The sequence below is a fragment of the Aythya fuligula genome, chromosome 3 (assembly GCF_009819795.1).
Source record: "Aythya fuligula isolate bAytFul2 chromosome 3, bAytFul2.pri, whole genome shotgun sequence".
In the NCBI taxonomy this organism is placed as follows: domain Eukaryota; kingdom Metazoa; phylum Chordata; class Aves; order Anseriformes; family Anatidae; genus Aythya; species Aythya fuligula.
In genome coordinates, this window is record NC_045561.1 from 57,429,378 (window position 1) to 57,451,645 (window position 22,268).

Sequence of the window (22,268 nt, forward strand, 5' to 3'; positions counted from 1 at the left end):
GTCCCTCAGACAAGAGCGCTAAAAAGCTTTCATTCATGGGAGGGCAAAAGATCGTGTTCATCACAGCTCTTTGATGCATAATTCTTACACATCTCATATTTCTGCCACAATTATCATTTAATTTATGCCTCTCCAGAAAAATGCACCAGTCATCTCAGTGGTCACCCTGTTTATCGTCTCCGGCTGCGAGAACTGGTACCAGCCAGGTGCAAGGACAATGCCTGGCTATTAATTTCTCTGCACCAGCTGTTCCCCTCAGCATGCACCAAGTCTGGGTCCTGCTGATGAGAACCCTGTTACGGCTGCTGCTGCGAGTTTAATTTTATTTTAAGAGCTCATCCAGACTGCTTGTTCTGGAAGCATGTGTATGTATAGCAAGGGGTAAGTATATTTTGTAGAAATGTGTATTCCAGGCTTTAAATCTCTCATAGAATAGCTTGTAAATCTGTGAGCTTTTCTTTTCTTTTTCCCTCCAGGCCCATGGGAGATGTGGGTTGGTAGGATGCAATAATTAGCAGTAGTGGATTGTTAACCTACCGTAGCCGCCCATCACGTTCTGTGCTCCAGCATATGGCTCAAACCGTGACTTAAATCCCAAGTGACAGCAGTCACAAGTCCAGTACCTGACAAAAACAGGTGGATGCCAAAAAAAGAGCCTGCACTACATCCCAGCTCTACAAAGACCCCCTAGCCAGCAGGAACCCCCTGCCTTGGACCTGCTTACGAGCCCAAATACCAGTCTGCAGGGGGCAGCTTCAAGGTCCAAGGACAATGCCCATTTGGGCATCTTCTTACATGGACACGGACCAAAAAGAGGAGATAGTGCTATTGTTAAGGAGTTCCTAGTGAATGGGTGGCAAAGGAAAGAAAATAAAATTGGTGTCATGAGGACTTTGAAGCCCATATTGGAGATCCAGTCTCTAGTCACTTGCTTTAAGGAGAATCAAATCCGTAGTTTCCCATTTAAAAATCAAATAAGACTGTGTTTTCAGAGAGTTTCTGGTTCTGGTTTCAAGTTCTGCTGTTCACCAAAACATTATGTGTGAGATTTTAGAAAATTGCTTTGAACAAGACATTTTGTAACAAAAGTGGAGATATAATTTGCAGCTGTAGGAAAACAATGAAAAAAAAGGGGGGGGGCAGAAATTAAACTGGGAAAATCTTAGGCAATGATGTCATTGACAGATGTCTTCCAACTAATTGCTTTTAATTTAATTTTTCAAGTAGTTTTCCTTCCAAACCTTTTGCACGAATATTAAATGGAAACAAAACCTACTGCCTTATAGCTATGCCAGTTAAATTTAACTTACACCAGTGGAGATTTTCCTTCCCCTCTTCCTTCTCCCAACTCAGTCTATTCTATTCTAAGTCAAATTTCCCCACCAAGGGATGTAATTCTGCTCCTAAGATTTCTGCTTGCTTCCCCCAGCTAAGAGAAGGAACTTGCCAGTACTTCGACCTTTCTGTCCCTGCTAATCTAACTTGACCAGTAGATGCCAAAGCTAGCTTAGTTATTTTGTATTTTTCCAGTTTTATCTGCCTATAGTCTGTTGTTCTTTGTGTAGACTCAGGTGTCTGCAGAGTAGCACGTTACCTTCTTCTACATGCTAAACAAACAAAAAAAAGAGACTAAAAGTATGCTCCTAAAGACAGTAATAAACCCCCTGAATAAATGAAGCCACCAGCTTCGAGAGCCCACTCAGAAACAGCTTCAGTTTTAATAGACCTTGTGTTCGTGACTCAGATGTGCGCACACAGCCCATTAAACTGTCGGTTCACGCAGAGACACAGCAATCGGGACCGCTGGCTATTTTCTGTGAGTATTGGCTCTCGGCACGGGAGGTCAGCATTCTCATCTCAGCAGTTCCACAAGTTTGCAGTGTGGTGTAGAGCAAGCCAACCTCTCTCTCTAGCTTAAGATTCCCCCTTCCTTAAAATAAGGACTGTTGTGTGGCTGTCCCTTGTAAAATGCCTTGAAATCCGTGTATGAAGTCAAACCTAACACTGAAAAATCACCAACAGTATGCATTTACACAGAGATTTCTAACAACCTCCAAAAGCTATCCTAAAATTAAACAAAAACACACACATTCACTCATGAATATTCTAATTAGATAAAGCTGTCTGAAAAGAACACATTTCCAGTACGTCTTTTTTATAATTTGCCTTTTTATTTTTATTTTCAGTTTTGGACCAAATCAGAGCAAACTCGGAAGTGATTAATATTTCCTGCAACTGGGATATTCCAAGGAAAGGAAAACAAAAACGAAACAAAATAAAAAACACACAGAAATAGAAGAAGGACAGTTTCAAAAAAAATAATTACATTCCCAAGTGAATCATGCACTGTAGACAATGGGTGCCTCAGGTAGGAGGTAAGGAGGAAAAGAAAATTAATCTTGCAGGATGCCTGCAGAGAACCAGATGCACCTCATGCATTTAAATTACTATTCCTCTTCTTTTTTTTATTTTTTTTTTCTATTTTTTTAACCCTAACCCTTAGCCAAAATTCCAGATTCTGTAGTTATTTTATGTCAGGAAGAGCAATTAATGATAAGAGAGGTGGACATCATTGTAGTGAGCTGGAGGTGGCCACTCAGAAGGGGCAGCTCCAACCCCGGGAGGTTTTCCCAGGCCAAAACGTGTCCTTGGCCATCCCTCCTGGCAGGGCTCTCAGGCAGGGCTCATGGGGACACCATGCAGGCAGTGGGTCGGGATGACGCATGTAGGGTTGTGCTGGGTAAAGGTGGTCAATAACTTCCCACAGGCATCAGCAGCATCTCGGCCTCACACAGCAGCCACTGCTGGGTCTCAACACACCTCCACGCAACCTGAACCTTCTGTGTTGCTGCAAGAAAAAGCCTGTTGTTTAACTCCAGAGGAAAAGTGGATCATGTGTCACAGATGATCTCACCAGGAAGCATGCACAAACTCAGTACAAATGAAAATAGGGAAAACACAGTATAGATATAAATTCTAGAACCCAAAATAATCTGGTACCAGGCAAAAAGGAGAAACTAGAAGAAAATTGAGAGGTCTTTTTCATTCTCTAATGCCATCACTCCTTGATTTCTCCAAGTGACCCTGGGGTGGATCATTAAGACTCCTTTCTTTGCTGTCATATAGGCGGAGGCACCACAGGAAAGTGAGCTCAGCATTGGGAACCATGGGGATGCTGCGGTCTCCGTCATTGTGGTAAGACTCCACAGAGCTTTACAGAGGATAACCCCAGGTACATGATCAGAAGGGCAGAGAGAGTGAGAGTTACCTTCAGTCTTTGGAAAAACTGAGGATGGCTGAAGTTTCTTGGAAAAAATGAGCTTTTTTTCTCTCCAAGTTTTCTCATTTCTAATAAGCAAGAGTACTTGTGTCAGGTATTGAGTTTAGTTTTAGGTTGCAGTGTTGTTCAGTGCTCCAGTACAAAAGTCAAATATATTTAACATCCAGGCCTGTAAATCCTCTGCAGTGAAACAGAAAAAAAAAAAAAAAAAGAAAAAAAAAAAAAAAAAAAAAGGAAGTTACAGAACAAAGACCAGCTAATGGGAGTATATGCATGAACGGCCTGTAGCGTTTTCTCATTAACTGCTGTGCTGATTTATATTGTTGTCATCACAATCTTTTGGTATTGTTTCATTATATTCACTGAATATTGTTACAATTAGACTGAAATTTGTCTTCATGAGAGACATTGCCCTTGCTGGAAGCATGATATTCCTGGGCAACCTGTGATACAATTTGGCACTCAAAGCTGCCAGCTCACACCCGCTCTATCTTAATCGCTCTGCATAGGGTGAGTTTAACCCGGTGGTTTCAAAATACCCCTGTCTGCACTAATCCCTTGGATAAAAGGCAGACACAGACCTTTGCACAGGACTGAGGAAGGGAAGATGCAGACACCCCCTGCCCGCAGCTCCCTGGTGCAGGAAGGAGGATGAAGGATGAAGGAGGATGAGGATGAAGGATGGAGGCTGGCCACTGTTGCTGGCTTTCATGCTCACACTGCCAGCAGCAGCCCAGGGGATGTATGCATGTGTTGTGACTCTCACACTCTGCACATCAGACAGTTAAAAAAGACCAAATAATCATTATTTCACTTTGCCACCTTAGTAAATACTGTTACCCTCACCTTACCTACAGGAAAAACGAGTCATCAAGCTATTGCCAAAAGAGCTGGGGCGAGTGCCAGGACTGAGAAACAGGTATCCAGAGTCTCAAGTTTGCTGGCGCTTGCCCAGCTTCTCTCAGACAACAAAACTGATTTCCCATGGAGTCAGACTCCATTTGGCTCCTCTACAGCAGAGGAAGGTTGCAGCCAACCTGTCCTGATATCCCATGGATTGCCCTGGGCAGCAGGACCCTGCAGAATCCCCCTCTTTGCCAGGAGCACATTGTGCTTCCTAGCATTTGGCTTCTCCTCAATCATTCATCACTTGTTGGGAGGAGCTGAGGGCTTGAGGAGCCACATCAGTCCATGCTCTGTGAGGGATTCTGGATAAAAGTGCAGGTCCCTGCCTCTCTCCATGGGAGTCTACATTTGATGACTCAAGTCCCGCCTTTTAGCCCTGCAGCCCCATGCAGTAGCAACAGAGGCTTCCAGTTGCATCTATAAAACCAAAGCAGCAGGCACAAAAAATAACACTGACAAGCTGTGAAGACAAGCTAATGTTTCATTTCTATTTAATTTGCAGAATTTTGCATACATGCATGCAAACTTAGGTGCAGATTAATGCTTCTCATTAAAAATAAATAAATAAATAAAAAATAACAGTAGCCTGGACTTTTCTTCAACTCAAGTGTCACAGAAGATGCTTCACAGGTCCCATATCCACCCCTGTCCTTTTCAAAGGCAGACCAACGCAAACGTCTTGCCCCTGTAAGTTGTAAGTCAGCTCGCCCTGCAGACTTGCTGCCTGTAAGCCCACGAGACTGCCTGTCTTGAAAAAAGCCAGCAGGTGTTCACCTTGAAGTGCTTCCCTCTTGCAACAGAACAAGGAAAGAAAATATTATAAATAAATAAACAGACAAACAAACATCAAACTTAGCAGAGAAAACAAATGCTTGGCCAAGCCTGGAACTCTGAGGGAGACACCAGCTGATTTATCCTACTAACACATCAATAATTCTCCATGCTACAAAAAAAAGTCTGGTTCAGCTTGTTTGCTGTCCTGGCTTTGGGGCTGAAATCCCCCAGCCACATCCTCAGGAAGGAATCTCTTTATCAAAAAAACTGTGCTCTTTGCATTGCAAGTACTGCACGTAGCTGATATTGCCCTTCCACGATACCCTTTAGGTGACTGGCTGTAGCAATGAGCCAGCAATGTGGCAACAGCAGAATTTAGCCCCGGTTTGATGGGATAAGGCAAGTACAGATAATCTGTCACATTTGGGAGGGCTAACAACAATGAGGAGGTCTCTGTGGATATTAGTAGCTCAGTGGGAAAACTCTGTGGATCTATGAGAAAACAAATGTGATACAACAAAGGGAATATGAGGTAGAGACAGGGATTTGAACCTGGCCTGAGGAGTCCACCTCCAGACAGAACCAGCACAAGTGACAGTGGCGTTTGTGTACACAAGGACAATGAGGACACATCTTGTGCTTGCAGCTGGCTGGGGAAGGCTATCAGCTCTGCCTATTTCCTTCTGGAAAGTAAAAAAGGCACCCTGTTCTGCATTAAAAATTAAAATAATAAAAAAGCAAAACTGGAGAATTTCCACACTGGACACTTCTTAGGCCACCTGTGCAAATACCTTTGTATCCATTGGCAACAAATCCCCAAGGTCCATCTGCTTCCAGCCAACACACCGACACCCCCTGATCCAGCTCTGCGTGCTCTTACTTTATGCCCCTTCATTTTACCAGATCATAGAAAGGGAGGAGGAGGGAGAAATCCATGAGATTTACTTTAATCCCTGAATGCAGCTTTGGATCTGCTTTGTATGGTGTCTGACCCACCTTGCCTGTAGGAGCAATGCCCCATGCTGAACGGGTGACTCGATCCTGCCCATGAGAGGAACGAGGAGAGAAGGAAGGGCAGCGAGAAACAGAGGCACTGTGTGGTTTAGGTAAGCATAATACAGCAGAGGCAGTGTTTGTGATTTATGCCAAAAGATTTCCACCAGTTTTCTTGGCTTTTTTTTTTTTTTTTTTTTTTAACTAAAACTTGCTGAAGTAAGGAGGCAGAGTGCGATTTTACAGACTCAGACACATTTAGCTGAATGATAGAGCAAAAAGCTTGGGAAATACCTTTCACATTCAAATGCACAAAATAATATGTCTTGTAGTTTGTATCAGCCTGGCTTTCTGCATGCCTAGGATTTAAATGTAAATCTTTGCCAAATGTAGGAGTTTTTAAGAGTGTTAATCACATAGCCCTTTTTACAGCGTGCGAAGTGATTTGAACTCATTGGGGAGCATTAATACCTCGTGGGGAGAGTTCCAGGTTGGAAGACTGCAGTTGCAGCACTGCTGAAGGATATAAATCACTTCAGCTACAGCAGAATGTGATGATTCGAAACCATCAGCTTTGGAAATGGAAAAAAGGCGTGATCTTGAAAGATTCAAACCACTTTGAATATGCTGAGCCCAGTCCTCCAGCTCTGATTGAGACATATGCAACAAACATCAAAGCACAAGCTGTGAGATCAAATACTTTCTGCTGGAAAACTTTCAGTAAAACTTAGCCTTTCTAGCTCTGCATGTATTTAGAAACACTGGGCCTAATTGTACAGCAGTTTGCGCTTGGCTTAATCACCACTGTTGTGCAAACTGAGCATAAAACACCTCTTTTGATCCAGTAATAATTGTACATCATTTTGCCATCTTTGTGAGGTGCAAAGCCATGGTGAACGAGTGCTTTTATTCTGTAAGGAGAAAGAAGTTAGAGTGACACTTTTCTCACTTCCACAAGATTGCCAGGCTATAATAAGCAGGAAGAGATGGCAAAACGAAGGATGCCTGCAAAATTGTGGAAGTTACATAAAATGGAAGTAGAAAAAATGGAAGCACAGCAGCTTCACTCCCATTAGTAACATCAGATGGAGAACAGGTAAACATCATCATCTTTACTGTTTTGTCCTTTAACCTTGCTCACAGTCAGTCTTGAGAACTGCAGGGAAAGCACAGCTTGCAACTGTTTTATGTGTTATTTATGCTAGACCTGCCCTGCCTGAGAGCTCTAGTGTGCTAATGGGAAATTTTAAGAAAGGAAAGCTCTAAACAGGATTCAAGAACAAATAGTTGTCAATTATTGATGCTCAGTATGATGTAATTAGTGACAGTGGATCAGACAGGATGCTTTAAACATTACACTCACTTCTTAAAACCATCGTTTATCCTCAGAGAAGACTAAGTTTACCAAATTTCTAAGCATACCAAAATCATTCTTCTCCTGAACAAGTTTCCCTGCGTTTTGCCATGACTTAGTTCAGCAGTAAAGCTGGTAGGAGAACAAACTGGACTTGTATGTGCAGGTTGTGAGGAGCTGTGTATTCAGCTCAGTTAGTATTTGCTATTGCAAAAGATGTCTGACCTTTTTGGAGGAGCTCAGTCGCTACTGCTGCCTTGTAGCAAGCCTCTGCAAGTTTGGAGGGGAATGGTGACAAATGCTCTGCCTGCCTTCCACGGAGCTCCATTCAAGCTGGGATGACAAGCAGCATTTTCTAGGTTGCCACAGACCTTCTGCCATCAGCATTTGCACACACAAGATCCTGCTGAAATAACTGAGCAGAAGCCCTATCAAAGACAAGAATTTGCATATTTTATATCCTTGGGAAATGCATATGCATTAAATATACCTGTGTGTGAGTGTGTGCACGCGTAAGCACATGTGTATATATGCTTATCGATATGTAACTGTTGATACTGATATGTATATATGCTCTTACTAAACACACTACTTACATAATGTGCTCTAAACTGAGGTTAAACATGTCAGAATTATCAATGATACCTTCCACACAGCCTTAGTTCAGTTTCTTGTATACATGCAATGGGAGATAACCTTTAATTATTATTATTAATATTTTCCACAGGGATCTTGTCATAGGGTGAGAACTGTGAAAAGGAATAGAAGCAAGACTGGGAAGTAATGATGCTCCTTGCTTCATTTGCTCCATCGTGTAGGAAATGAAACTTCTGCAAAGACCAAAAGCAGGAGATTGCAATAGAGAGCATGGCTTTTGGAATAAAGCAAGTGAATATTTCAAAATAAAATTCAGTTGTATGCCTGCAACTACTACAGACTTCCTCCCCAACCATAACCACAGCTCCCTCACTCTCTTTCACTGGCAGTGAATCTACAGTTTAGACAGGGCAAAGAAGTATGAGAGTCAGTATAATATGGGCCAGTATTGCAGCATCTGTCAGATGCAAGACTGAATCTAAGAAAAGGAAGGTACAAAAACAGGACACAGCACCAAGTGGGATTATGTAGCTATTAATATCCTAACTCCATGTGATATGGTACAGTTCTTCCATAATAGAAAATTTGCAGTTGGCAAAATTCCCCTGGGACATCTTCTAAGCTCCACGGTAATGTATGAAACACGCAAGTTTTCTGAAAGACCAGTCACTTTGTTTGAAAACAACTACAGAAAGTGCTTCCCCAGTTCTCCTTGCTATAACCACCTGTAAGATAGAAGACTGTATCAGATGTGAGTCAAGTAGCTGTTCATAGCACTCGGTAAGAGATAAAGACTTGAAAGCATCTCTGCAGTGCTCCTGACCAGGGGACCACTCTACGTGGAGAACTCAGTGACCCACATCAGTGAACCTGAGCAGTCCAACAGCACATGTGCTGCTTGTGCTGCTCGTACAGAGTGATTTTGGGGGCTGCGCTGCCCACATCCTAGGCCACAGGACAAATCTGGCTGCCTCGCCGCAGCAGAGGAACCTGCAGGCATCTCTCACTCACTGCTGGCAATTAGGCCACCTGCGTGGTCTTGCCTTTGACTGGGAATGCAGCAACAAGTTCTCATAAGAACATGGTTTAGGAATAGGGTTGTTTTCTTGTAAAGAAAATATTTCAGAGGGCCAAAGAGGAGGAACCTCTCCATGGAGGGGATCTGCACAGCATGTTGTGGAAAAATCCATCTGGGGCCTGCCAGATGCTGCATAAATACCTGGTGTCTATCATCTCAATTACTCACTATTTATATTCCTCTCTTTATTGTGCATCATTAAAATGACTGTTTTATGAAGCCACTTGTCCCCTTCTACTCATGAGGTCCCACCTGGGGTACTGCATCCAGGTCTGCATGCATAGACTTATCAAAGAAACAATATTTATTTCAAAGAATTTCCAGCAAAAATCCCTGGTGCTACCCAGAAAGGCAGATGGCTGCCTCTTTGATCAGCTACCTTTAACTTTTTCCAGTGAGGGAAGAGACAGCCACCTTTTTGGGCAGTCACCCCATGAGCCACATCTCAGAGCTGTGGTGGAGAAGCAGCACACTGCATGCCACCAAGCAAGGAGGAGCAGAGTGAGTGTCCCCACACCATGTCCCCCACTCCACTTCCCCACCTCATCACTGCGGGCAGGACTGGGCTGCTAACGTGGCAGGGGTTCAAATCACAATAAAAGACTGCATCTAGAACATTATTTAATGTCTGAGCTGTGGCCTTGGTACCACCCATGGTATGGTGTCACTAATCCATAGTACGGTGCCACTAACTGTGGTTGGCCATGAAGCCATAAGGTCATGACATTATGCCTGGATGTCTCACAAACTACTTGTGCAGAGGATGTGGACATGCATAAACAATGAATGCAGTTATTATATCTGTGATTTTCATTCTGACTGTAGCTTCTGTAGCTGACCTTGCTTCTGACCTTGCTTCTGTAGCCATGGTCATACTCTTGTAACATAGGAATGGCCCCATTGACTGCTAAACACTGGCAAAAATAAATGTCCTGTGAAATCCAGAAATATTCTTAGAAATTTGATGCAAAAAATGTATTTTTCTTGTGACCTCACCTTAACCATAGAATACTCTCAGGTTTTAGATTTTAAAAACCTTGCCCTCATCCTGTAGACAGTAGCTTGAAGACATGACCCATTTGCAGTCAGAAAAAAAAGGATAGCTGAGAAGAGACTCAGCCACTCTTTACAAAAGAACTTTCTAAAACCTCATCTTTACATCAGCCTCTCCATATTTTCACAGCCTGACTCATAAAATGCTGAGTATGTGTGGGAGAGGTAGAGTGGGAGTGAAGGGATGGCACTGCCATTTTAAAAATGATTATAAATAGATAAAACACCAACTGTCTGCATTTTACCCTCAAGACATCATTAACTGGACAAGATTGTTGCTATCATCTATAGCCTGTAATAACATAGATGGGCAAAGATGATTAGTTTTCCTTCTTAAATTTAAAGGAGACTGTCATAAAGCTTGACAGCAACATACACATACACACATTGCAAGGTATGGCACAAATCAGGATTTTTGTAGACAGTTTCAGCTATGTTTCTTTTTTCACTTAAAATTGAGATTAACATAGCAACTTTAAAAAGGTGCTTGCCTGATTGCTAGCAGTATGTATTAAGGAAGAATTCACAGTATCATTTACTTTGCATTGTTTATACCATTTATTTCCTCTTGCTTCTGTAGAAATAAGCTGGTTTCGATTTCGTTTCTGCAGAACTGCAGAGTGCCTCATGTCTCACCCCAGCTTTCCTGCAGCAGTGCATCTTGACTGTGCTCGGGCTGCAGACCTCAGGGGAATGCGTAACTTCTAAACTCAAAAGCAGAGCCAGCTGTGTTTGGCTGTTTTAAAAATGTAACAGAAGTATGTTGGCTATAGGCCTAAACAAAGTGATGATAATGCGACTTGTGGCTTTGTCATTTTTTTTTAACCTTTCATTTTCTAGCCTGCATATTGTTAGACTTGTATTCAATAATGTCAGCAAAACTGTCGAGATCCTTATTAGGGCATGCATTTATGCATGGGGTCCCGAGGACAATTGGGAGCTCTTTTCCTCACTGTGCAAGGTATTTGACAGGGAACCAGGCTTATGCAGGCTGCAGGCTGCCAAATGTGTTTATAGAGAAGAAAACAATTCTGAGAAGCCACACCATGGCCGTTCCCCTCTATCTAGCCAGCTGCCTGGGCTTGTTTAAACGTAATACAATACAAATGTAAATACACAAAGCGTGCATTGTTTTCTGCAAGGCAAAGTAAGACGGGGGTTCGGGAATCTCACCCTGGTGCATTTGCTTGAGCAAGTTGTTTCCTTCAGTGCGGTTAGCAGAGAAGCCCTGACCAACTCCCCGAGGAGCCTGAGGCACAAGCTTTTATAAAGTGCTCTTTCTCCATCTGCTGACATGTTTTCCAGCACACTCCGTGCCATGCAGGAGGTAAGCACGTAGGGCCAGCAGCTACCTGAGCTCACCTGCTCCAAGCATGCTCCTGCCCCCTCCAAACCAGAATGATTTGCCCAGGTAATGAAAAGTCTCTTAGTGGATCCTCATGAAGAAAATTACAGATGTTTCTGTATGGGGATGAGTGTCCATGTTTCCCAGCACAGATCCTGGGGGAATTCAGGCATGAGTGTGTACTGATCCCTCACAGACGTAGATCTGAAACAAGCACTTTGATATTCTAACACAAATAAGGTGGCAATATCTCTGGCTATATGGAGTCTCATGCGACTTTGGGTTCCCATGAAAGTTTTCCAGTCAGAATTTAGATGCCTATGGACTTGTAGCTGCCTGAGTACCATGTAGATGCTATGAATCACATTCTTGAATTTAAGTACTCAAATACAACCAAATGTACCAATAACGCAGTTATTTCCATAATTGACTTCTGTTCTGCTGTGGCAAAGTGCTGAACTCCTATGAGATGGTGTTGATTGTCTTCAGCTTCAGTTGTTTCTCTTTTTTTTTTCTCTTTTTTTTTTTTTTCTCTTATTTTTTTTCTTCTTTCTCTCTTTTTTTTTTCTAAGAAAACTGAAAGCAGACATCCACTAAAATCATACTATGTTTCAAATTACCATTTTTTAAATAAAGTTTTTTAGAACATGACCTACAGAGACAGACAAGAGCCTCTTAACTAGTACAAAGACCTGGCAATCGTATGTCACCTTTCACCAAAGCTTCACAGAAAACCTGCAAGGTATAAACTCTCAATTCACAGAATCATAAAATATTCTGAGTTAGAGGGTTCCTGGCCACAGGGCCACCCAGATATCAGACCCTCTGAGTGTTGTCCAAACGCTTCTTGAACTCTGGCAGCTTGGTGCCAAGACCACTGCCCTGGGCAGCCTATCCTAGTGCCTGACCACCCTCTGGGTGCAGAACCTTTCCCTAACCCCCAGCCTGACCCTCCCCTGTCCCAGCTCCATGCCGTTCCCTCGGGTCCTGTCACTGTCTCCAGAGAGCAGAGCTCAGCACCTGCCCCTCTGCTCCCCTCGTGAGGGAGCTGCAGGCCGCCATGAGGCCTCCCCTCAGCGTGCACTGCTCTGGGCTGAACAAACCAAGGGACCTCAGCTTCTCTTCATATATCTTGCCCTCAACATCTTTGTAGCCCTCCTTTGGATGCTCTCTAATAGTTTTATGTCCTTCTATTTTAGTGCCCAAACCTGCACACACTGCTTGAGGTGAGGCTACATCATTTCAGAGCAGAGCTGGACAATCCTTTCCCTTGACCAGCTCTCAGTGCCATGCCTGATGCACCACAGGACATGGTTGATCCTTTGGTTACCATATTGAATCATGTTAAACTTGATGTCAACCAGAATCCCTAAATCCCTTTCTGTGGGGCTGCTCTCCAGCCTCTAGTTGCCTGGTTTGTATGTATATCCAGGGTTGCCCCATGTCAGGTGCAAAATCTGGCACCTGCCCTTGTTAAACTTCATGCAGATGGTGATTGCCCAGCCCTATCATTTGTCAAGGTCTCTTTGCAAGGCCTCTCTACCCTTGAGGGAGTCAACAGCTCCTCCCAATTGGGTGTCATCTGAAGACTTACTTAGTTTACCTTCGAGTCCTGCATCCAGATTATTTAAATTCCTCCAGAGTGATCTTCTGCAACATTTAGAAGACTTAGAAAAGACCAGTAAATGCTGCTCACTATACATATATATTTTTTTTCCTATAATTGTCATTTACTGTGCAGTTCCCCATCAGGAAAAAACAGTCCATTCTCGAGTACGTGCCAATACGTTTACATAACATGCATATACAAATACATGGTAGATGCTATTATCCTGTCTGGAGAAACAACTTTAAGGATGGCAAGGTGGCTGTAAGACTTTCAGTGTCATGCAGTGTTGTATGTGAGTGACTTCCAAAAAGGAACAAGGTCATGAAAATGAATCCGCAGCATTTGTGAAAACATCCGTACCTGTCTTTAAGCATTTCTCCAAAAGGATGTTGGGTCTGGACCTGATGGGACAAGAGTCCGGAGGTGCTTCTGTAAGTGGTACCACTCCCTTCTTGGGTACCAGCCTGGTACTTGACCTTCTGGAGTCATGCAGGTGCTCTGCCTGAAATAAGCATAATCTGCATGATATCTACGCTGCATCACAAGATAGGACTTCAGGTGTTTTATTCAAAATACCTGCCAGAAGCCTAGCTTCAGTTACTGAAATATGCATCTGTATTGTATCTGAGGCTAAAGCTGTACTTAGAGTACTACACTGAACTGCCACCCTCTGGAAAACTTTATTAGAACAACTTCATATTGAGTAGTTTATGTAACTAGATCTTAAACGTACTGGCTTTTTAGAAACACTGTTAAGCACTTACCCTTGCCTAACCCATACCATTCTTTTTTAAAAAAGGAGTACCTGGAAATATTGACCATACAAATTCTCTGAAATCATTGTACTGGAGCTACTCCAGCCTGCTATTGATTTTATTTGAGAATGCTGAAGGTTTAAAAATGCAGAAGATACCTTTCCTTGAAAATCAAGCCTCAGAAGATCTAAGTTGGTACAAGGGTTGCATCTTTGAGCAAGGAAGAGATTTGTTTTTTAGTGTCAACTGTGACATCAACAGTTTTAACTTCAATCCTGTCTGCACATATTTGAGAGCACTATAAGTATTTCCTTTGTCCTCGTGTTCTCATGTTTTTTTTATTTTTTTTTTTTTTTTTTTTTTTTTTTGCGATACTCATTAAATGCATCAAAGGGGTAAATTTGGGTCTTCATTATTAGCTTAGAGGATGGTTTCCAAAGTAAAAAAAAAAAAAAAAAAAAAAAAAAAGACTTGTCTGTAGGCCAGCACAAACAGAGTATTTTGGCATATATCATCATCTTCTGGGTTGCGAAACAAACTATACCATACCGACTTTTGTACTGAGAAGTATTTAGACTTAAATAAGTCATCAGGTCACCAAACTAATTTTTAATCAAGGCAGATCATACGTTGTTCCAGACAGCTGTCAGACATTGAAACATATTTTTGGTCTAGGGGCTCATTTTCCTTCAAATTGTTTGTATTTAAGTCTACCCTTCACAGCTGACATTAGGATTAATTGCTTTCTTATACTCCATAAGAAAAAAATCCATTTATTACAGAGCAAACACGTGCTGTATTTGCTTGAGAAGGACATGAACACTTTCATAACATTTTGCCAGCTTCCGAAAGAAAAGCATATTCATTTTTTGTTGTTGTTGTTTAGTTGGCTGGTCTGCTTTAAATCCTTGAAACCGTGATTCCCACCATACACCAGACATCATATATCAGATGGAGGATTTTCAGGCAGTGGTGAACATGACTCATTACTGATTAATCTTTTGATATCGAGTCATAAGGCCAGGCCTGTGACATTCACTGGTTCATGCTACAGTGGCCTAACAAAGGCTCTGCAACTGTTGAAACTTGCTTACTAACTACTCGGTGCTGCTGGAGGAGAAGAGAATCTCAGCCTGTTTCTGAAACATCCAGCTATGTGTAAATAAAGCTGCTAAGTGTGACTGGCAATATAATCATTTTTTAGCACAGACGAACTTCCTGCTCCTCCTACTCTTCTTCTTTCATTCAAGTGTTTTTTGTGACAAACCAAGTGAAGACAACCAGCTTTACGCGGATATGAATGGCAAAAGTGGCATGGCTGTCACTGAGAGGAATCCCCTGAAGTGGAAAGAACACCTCCAGAAAAGCTTTGGAGGGGAGATGAGAAATAAGCAAAAACAACACGCATTTTCAAAATTTGTTCCAGCTTGAAAATTGCATAGGAAAGATATTACGGCATATATTTTGACCCTTTGTTTGCTCAAGTTCTCAGCAAAAAAAAACACGCTCACATGAGAAATAGCTGTGACAGTTGAAGTTGCTACCACCCATTGCCAGAGGTTATACAACCCGTGCCTCAGCGAATTTACAGCTTAGCCAAAACTGCTTTGAAAGGCACGTTTATGTTCAGTCACTGGATTTTGCATGGAAACAGCTGAGGTGATTGCACACGCTCCACTCCACAATTACTCCAACAGTCCCTGCTGAAGACATACAGTAGTAACATCTTAAATTGCAACAGCTAGATTTGTTTGTCTAACCTTGCTCACAGATTCCACCATGCACTCATGTCTTACACAGATAGGAAACCAAATTAGTTAAGCCACTCTTTAATTTCCTAACATCATCGTATGCAGGCAACCACTCTACTGGTCACTCTTTCATGCTGCTGTCAAAGACTTCCTGCTCAGGACAGTCAGGAGATGACACTTGCTGTTCTGGAATCACTGGTGCTCCTGGCCAACCTACAAAACCTCCCTCAGACCCACAGCTGGTAAGGTCACGAACCCCTCACAGGGGACTGCTGATCATCCTGTTGCTCGCAAAAATAGGTAATGGCTTTCCCATACTTAGCTTCTCTATTATTGTGTCAAGTACTCCAGGAACCACATCTTGTATCCAGGCAGTCAGCTGTGGTAATTATTTCCTTCACAGAGGTGTGGTCCCACACGTGAAAAAATAAATAAAAAATTAGAAATGAAGCCATGAGTACTTGCATAGAGCCTAAAGAAGCCTGCACGCTTCTGTGGCCACTGGACACATTGCACAATGCAGTTAGTTCTTGGAGATGCACTCTTGTTCACGTTGTTCCTTGTCTGCTTTGAGAAGCAGAGGGACAATGAGTCTCAGCTCCCCTGAGACATAGTCACAGTCTGCTCTGGTTGTCCCGGGTTTGTTTTAGTGTCAAGTTTCTCTGTCTCTTGCTACCAAGTGTTCCCAGATGCACTGAATACATTTATCAGCACAGTTAAGAGGATAAATCTAAAATGAGGCATAAAAGTCTCTTCATAATCCTGTCTCAGCTCCAGCCCAGCACTGAGCCCTGAATCTACAGTTGCCTCAGTTTTTAAGACGGAGGGAGGCCCATTCTGTGCTTAAGGAGGTGCTATGAACAGAGAACTATAGCCTGGCTGGGGCGAGCTGCTGCTCTCCATGCCAAAACTCACTTCTCAGAACACCGCAAAGCACTCAGTTTGTCAGCATACTCAGGCTATCCTGGGAAGCCAGACAATGACTCAGGCTTTTGACAAAACACAGAGAGAAAAACAATTGTGGTTATCCAGTAACACAGAGTTGCCAGACCTCCTCCCAAATGCAGGGGTCCTGGCCTCTGCCCCGCTTCTTCCCAGCAGCAGGGCACAGCAGTGCGTGCACTCATGCACTCAGGTCTGCAAACAGAATCGCTGACACCAGCGAGCCATGCCAGCAGCCCACGCTGCTTCTGACCACAGCCGTCTTGTACCCAGCCCAGCTCAAGTTTCCCCACGTTCTCCAGATGCTGAGGCCAGCACAGGCAGAGGCAGCCCAGATCTGTTTGCACACAGGATCTCAGCTGTTTTCCTGTTGCACCAAGCAGAGCAAACAGAGATGAAAGGGACAGCAGCTGAGCTTACACAGCTTTGTGGAGAATCCATAATCATGCATGCACTCTCTGCATCTGAAAGTAAAGACTTTTCAAAGTATTTTGCACTTGTAAAAGACAAGTAAAAGACTGCACAAAACACAAACCAACTAAAGGGTGCATACAGGAAAGCTGGAGAGGGACTCTCCATCAGGGAGTGTCATGATACGACAAGGAGTAATGGCTTTAAAGTTAAAAAAAAAAAAAAAGTAGATTTAGATTAGATACGAGGAAGTTGTTTACTCAGAGGGCGGTGAGGCACTGGAACAGGTTGCCCAGAAAAGTGGATGTCCCATCCTTGGAGGTGTTCAGGTTGGGCAAGGCCCTGGGCAACCTGGTCTAGTGGGTGAAACCCCTGTACAGGACAGGGCAGCTGGAATTAGTTGGTTTTCCAGGTCCCTTCCAGCCCAAACCATTCTGTGATTCTATGAAACTCACCCACTCAATAACTGCAAGAGCTGTGGGGATGGGCAGCACAGAGCAGCATACTGCTTGCTTACCCACTGCTGCTTTCCCCATGCAGCAACTTTCTCCCCACACAACGGAGTATTTTTGTCTGCCAAGGATTAGCAGAAAGCTAGAAAACCTTCAAAATGGCTTTTTTTCCCCTCTCCTCTCTTGGAGGGATCTAAAGAACCTAAGATTTCTGTGAGGGGAAATAGTCACAACCTAGAGTTGCTGCACCCCTCTTGGTGAAGACTGCATGAAAGCATTCAGGGAGCTCCACACCCACTTCTTCCAGAAGTCTAAGGAAAAAATACAAAGCATATTACATTGCCACGTTGCTAGAGTTGAACAAGGTGGATTATTATTCATGGCTTTCTGTGCACAATCTGGTCCTTGAACAAAATCCGATGCAAGCAAGTGAGCATTTGTCTCTTAAGGATCCGTGAGAAAAATTCAAGACAATACCAAAAATTGCAATTAAAAGGCAATGAGTTTGGAAACTCTAGCTGGAAAACCAACCCGTGCTTACTGTGCGTTTATGTGCTCTTTCCCTTGTCAAACTGAAGAAGCTTTACATCTGCCTTAAACTGCATTCCTCACTGCCATTGCTTTGACGGAGCTGGGAGTGATGAGGAATTGCTGCAGCACTGGTTTGCTTTAGCCACTCCTCCTTACACTAAGGGGAGGAACATCAAGGGGCAGGAAGGGTTGGAGGTTACAGCAAACTCTGTTGAGGAAATTCAGCAGTGTGGGAAGTAAACTGTGATTGCCACACAGAAGCAAATTATTACTAGTTTGTGCTTCATTGAATATGTCGTGCTCAGTTTGCTTACAAACCTGTTATGAAGCCAGACTACTTACACATCCAACTCTTGGAAATAATTTTGCCACGTGATTCAGTCAAAGAATGCCCATCCTTTGGAGTGAGGAGCAGTAACAAAGAAAGAACATTCTATCTTGCTGGCATGCTGCCTGTGAAGTCATTTAACTATGATGCTTATAGAAATTCAGTTTGCCTTCATTTCCGATCGCAAATAAAGAGAGAATCAACCACTGCAATAATTATATAAATCGAAGTATGTGCTTTTATTTTATACTTTCATGGCACGTTTAGATTTGTAAACATTAAGACACCAGTTCTATTTCTTCATATATTGAAAATAACCATCAAGTACATTTAGGAGTATTACCTGAGATTTAAAAAAAAAAAAAAAAAAAAAAGAACTGGCATTTTTTACCTTAATCGTGTACAGTACTGTTTTAGGAAGAATTACAAAAGGGAATGTTTTTCCAAAATAGGATCATTTCCTTTCAACTATAAAGACATAGAAAATACATCAAAAACACTATAGAATGATCAGCCTGATTCAGAGGATGTTGCAAGTCATTGTCTCAAACAATCCAATTAGCACACAACTGAAATGCAGATTGCATCAGTCCTGCAGTAGTACGATATCAACATTGTCATGAACACCTTGTAAAAGCAGTTCCCCTTGATAAGTGACAATCTTTCGTCGTTTTGCAGCCTTAAGAGTTCCCACTAGGGCTTCAAAGAGGTTGGCACATTTTTCATCAGCGAAGAGCACACCAAATTTCACGCTCACTTGTCCATCAGCATCTAAATCAAAGACACAACATGAAAGCACATGCAGATACTCTTTCAGTTAGGAGATGACTGGGGGAACAGAATTGATAGGCAGTCAGAGTGCTGAAGGTAAGCCCCATAGTATTTCCCAGCTGCGAGTAACCTAACTTCACTTCCACGAGGTTTGACTTCATAATGGGAAACATACTACGAATGCTGATGATTAATGGTAGACAAAGGTCCGGCCTGTCAAGACTTTCCTTTCCCCCCCGCCCCAGAAATTTGTATCAAGGAACATATCTGCTATGTTTATGTTATGAAAGACTGATGTCTTTCTGGAGCCTATGAACAATGCAGGCTATCAAACTTCCTTGAAGCATAAGAAGGAAAATTGTCTTGAATACCTAAAATGTTTAAATACTTTTTTTTTCCCCTACCTATTAATATTTAAGGTTCCTTATGAAGAAGGTATAATGGGAAGTCATTTATCACACAAAGAAAGAATTTTAAAAGGTTAGCTAGGTTTTTCTTAAGCAGCAAACTCTTAAACAGTCATATCAAGTACAAGATTTATGTATCAGGTTTTGAAAAAGAAATGTAATTAAATGAAACTGCATCAGAATTTAAATATGTGAGCAGGTCCTACATCCACAAATTGCACAAATACTTGTAAAGAAAGTGGAGCTTTAACAATGAAAAGCAATCTTAAGATAAAAATCTATATTTTATATAAGTTTAAGCAAAGTTAGGGACTGTAACTCCTGGATTAGAGTTTCAGGCATACAGATCAATTCCCTCTAAATAACACTGTGATGAATATAACTGAAGAACACAACTTTCGAAAAACAGAAGTTACAAAGAAAGGAGGTGAAATATAAAGGTGCCATTTCTTTGAAGACTGCAGCAAGTATCTTTGTCTAAAAAAGGTAATTTTAGATTTGTCTAAAAATGTAGTGGGGGCAGGATTTCAGGTCTGCTTCTTCTCTGCTGCAAAGGCTTAAATGTTTAACTTCACAACAGGACTGCTTAAAGGGATAAGACACAGGGAGCACCGCACAATCTAGCAATACATATATATGGAATATATATTTTCAAGTTACCTGAACCTGCTTAACTAAATTTGCCAGGTTCACAACAGGTTGGTATAACATGATTACATTTGCATGTTCAGAGGTATACAATACTTACTTCTGGTTCCCAGTCGCCGAATCTCCTCAACTAAGAGGGTAATTTCATGTTCCACGTTCATTGTGGTCTAGAACATAAAATAAATTTGTAGCAAAGTTATTAGTAGACCTGTAAATCCTTTGCACGTGTTCATCTTGGCCTGTTCTCTGTTCATCAGGAGTATCACAATATTTTGTAAATCCCAGTTAGCCCAGAGGCACATAATTAGAGGATCTTCTGACATTTTAGCCTTGAAAGGATAAAGAGCCTTCACATCCCCACGTCTGTGGAGAAATGGATAGAAGCTCCCACCTTGGTACCTTCTATACACAAACCCAAGGAACTCATCTCAAAAAAAGGGGAGAGGGGGGGCAGGGAAGAGAAGAAGGAGAAGGTGTTTTTATGTGTTCTTGCTTGGTTTGGCTTTTAAAGCGCTTAGGCCAATCATTATCACAAAAACAAAGCATCCTGCTAACATCACAGGTCTTCAGGGTCCTTGCAACTTTCTGTCAACACCCACAATAAAAAGGGAGCCTCTTCCTTTATGTTTTCCTCTGGGATATAGGATGAAGGTAGGTGAGTGGCCTTGGTTTGCATGTGCATTTAAACCCCACCACAGCTTTCCACTCATGAGACAGCCCAGACATCCAGCTGGTTACAGCAGGTCTGTGCATGCCATGCCTGAAAGGACAGCATCTGCCACACGTCTGCTACCGAGAGCAAAACCCAACCAGAAACAAGCCATGGAAGTGTCCTAAGGCAGCCAGCACTCATCTCCTTTCATATAGATCCCAAGAAGCAAAACTTATCTCATGCACCTCTGCTCTGAAAGTTCCCCCAGTGTGCATCAATGCCTTCCGTCACTTCAGCCACATGCAGCTTGGTAGATAGCAGCACTACAGTCACGGGAAGTACTATTTGGCTACAACACATCCCAGATTAACAACCACAGGCACCTAAAAAGCCGTTTTGTGATGCAGTATAAAAAGCAGCACCAACACGATGCGAAACTCCTTCAGCAAATGTGGGCATTGAAGGAAGGACACGAAACCGTGCCCCACGGGGAAAGCAAAGCATCAAACGCAGCTTCTGCTGGTGCTGGCACACAGGCTGGAACAAAAGCTACAGAGAGCCACCCTGGAGCTCAGCGCTGTCCAAAAGAGTCTCAGAGTTGTGAGCAGAGCGACCACAGCAGTTGTTCAAGAAATAGCATTTCTGCACAGACCTGGTTAAGTAAACGGTGTTAAAAATTAGCATCCGGGTGCACCACAAACCTTTCCTGACAGGAGGGCTCCCCTGCTTTCCCTTTTTATTGAGCTAAAGTAGGCAGCGGGGGCACAGTTCCACCTCCTGACCCTTCACCCATTGGTCTGAGACAAAGAGGTTGACAGAGGCTGAGCTTCAGATCCCAAACTCACTTTAAAAACAAATAAATAAATAATCTTTTTACATGCAAAATTAAGCAGGCTTACTACCAGCAGGGGTTTCAGACCCAGCCTCACCCCCTAACCCACCCTCAGCACCCAAGTGGATGTGAACAAACTAACGCCCAGCACCGCGACCAGCACCGCGCTGCCCCTGCCACCACCTCCTCCCCGAAGCCTGCCTTCAACCCTCCCGGCTACACAAATTCCGCAGCTTATCTGCGTGAGGTGAAGGCGAGGCGCCGCTACTCACCCGCCCGCCGCCGCTGTCTCCCCCCGGAAGGCGCAGGCCGCGGCGCCGGGGGCCGGCTGAGGGCGGCGGCTGCGGTGCCTCGCTCCGCCCGGCCGGAGGGGACGGGGCCGCCCCGCCTCGCCGCCCCCGGCCGAGCGCCTCAGCGCCCTCCTGCGAGGAGCCGGCGCTAGGGCGGTGTGGATCGGCCCCGGTGCCGCCTCGGCACGGCGGTGATCCCCGGCTTGGTGTCAGGGCACCCGCCTGTGGCAAAGGCGTGGATGGAGGTGTCTCGTAGAATCAGTTCCCAACACGTCTGTAACTCCTCCTGCTCCTGCTCCCAACGTAGAATAGTTTAAGTTGGAAAAAGATCAGCAAGTCCGACCGTCACCACAAAACCCACCACTAAACTATGTCCCTTAGTGCCACATCCACACATCTCTTAAATACTTCCACAGACAGGGACTCCACCACTTCCCTGGGCAGCCTGCTCCAATGTTGGACCACCCTCTCTATGAATAAATTCTTCCTAATGTCCAACCTAAACGTCC

At 43.3% G+C, this 22,268-nt stretch overlaps 1 protein-coding gene across 2 annotated transcripts; it reads right to left on the minus strand.

The window, feature by feature from the left end:
- Window positions 1–2,684: 2,684 nt before the first annotated feature.
- Window positions 2,685–21,797, minus strand: ABRACL (ABRA C-terminal like). Of its 2 annotated transcripts, XR_004253098.1 has the most exons (5): window positions 21,742–21,797; window positions 20,086–20,152; window positions 18,787–18,930; window positions 3,269–3,460; window positions 2,685–2,848 (listed from the first exon to the last, which is right to left on the minus strand). XR_004253098.1 is itself a non-coding variant. In XM_032184888.1 (3 exons), exons 2-3 carry the CDS (start codon window positions 20,144–20,146, stop codon window positions 18,746–18,748), a joined length of 246 nt encoding a protein of 81 aa, XP_032040779.1. In that variant the 5' UTR covers window positions 20,147–20,152; window positions 21,742–21,797; the 3' UTR covers window positions 18,367–18,745. The 2 variants fall into 2 exon arrangements, 1 of the variants encoding a protein (XP_032040779.1); XM_032184888.1 differs by lacking the exons at window positions 2,685–2,848; window positions 3,269–3,460 and having other exon boundaries at window positions 18,367–18,930.
- Between the last annotated feature and the right edge of the window lie 471 nt (window positions 21,798–22,268).

Coding starts and splice junctions, on each gene's coding strand:
- ABRACL (XM_032184888.1), bottom strand. CDS start 20,146: ATGAACGTGGAACATGAAATTACCCTCTTAGTTGAGGAGATTCGGCGA. Junction 18,931..20,085: donor TCGGCGACTGGGAACCAGAA/GTAAGTATTGTA, acceptor TCTTTGATTTAG/ATGCTGATGGACAAGTGAGC.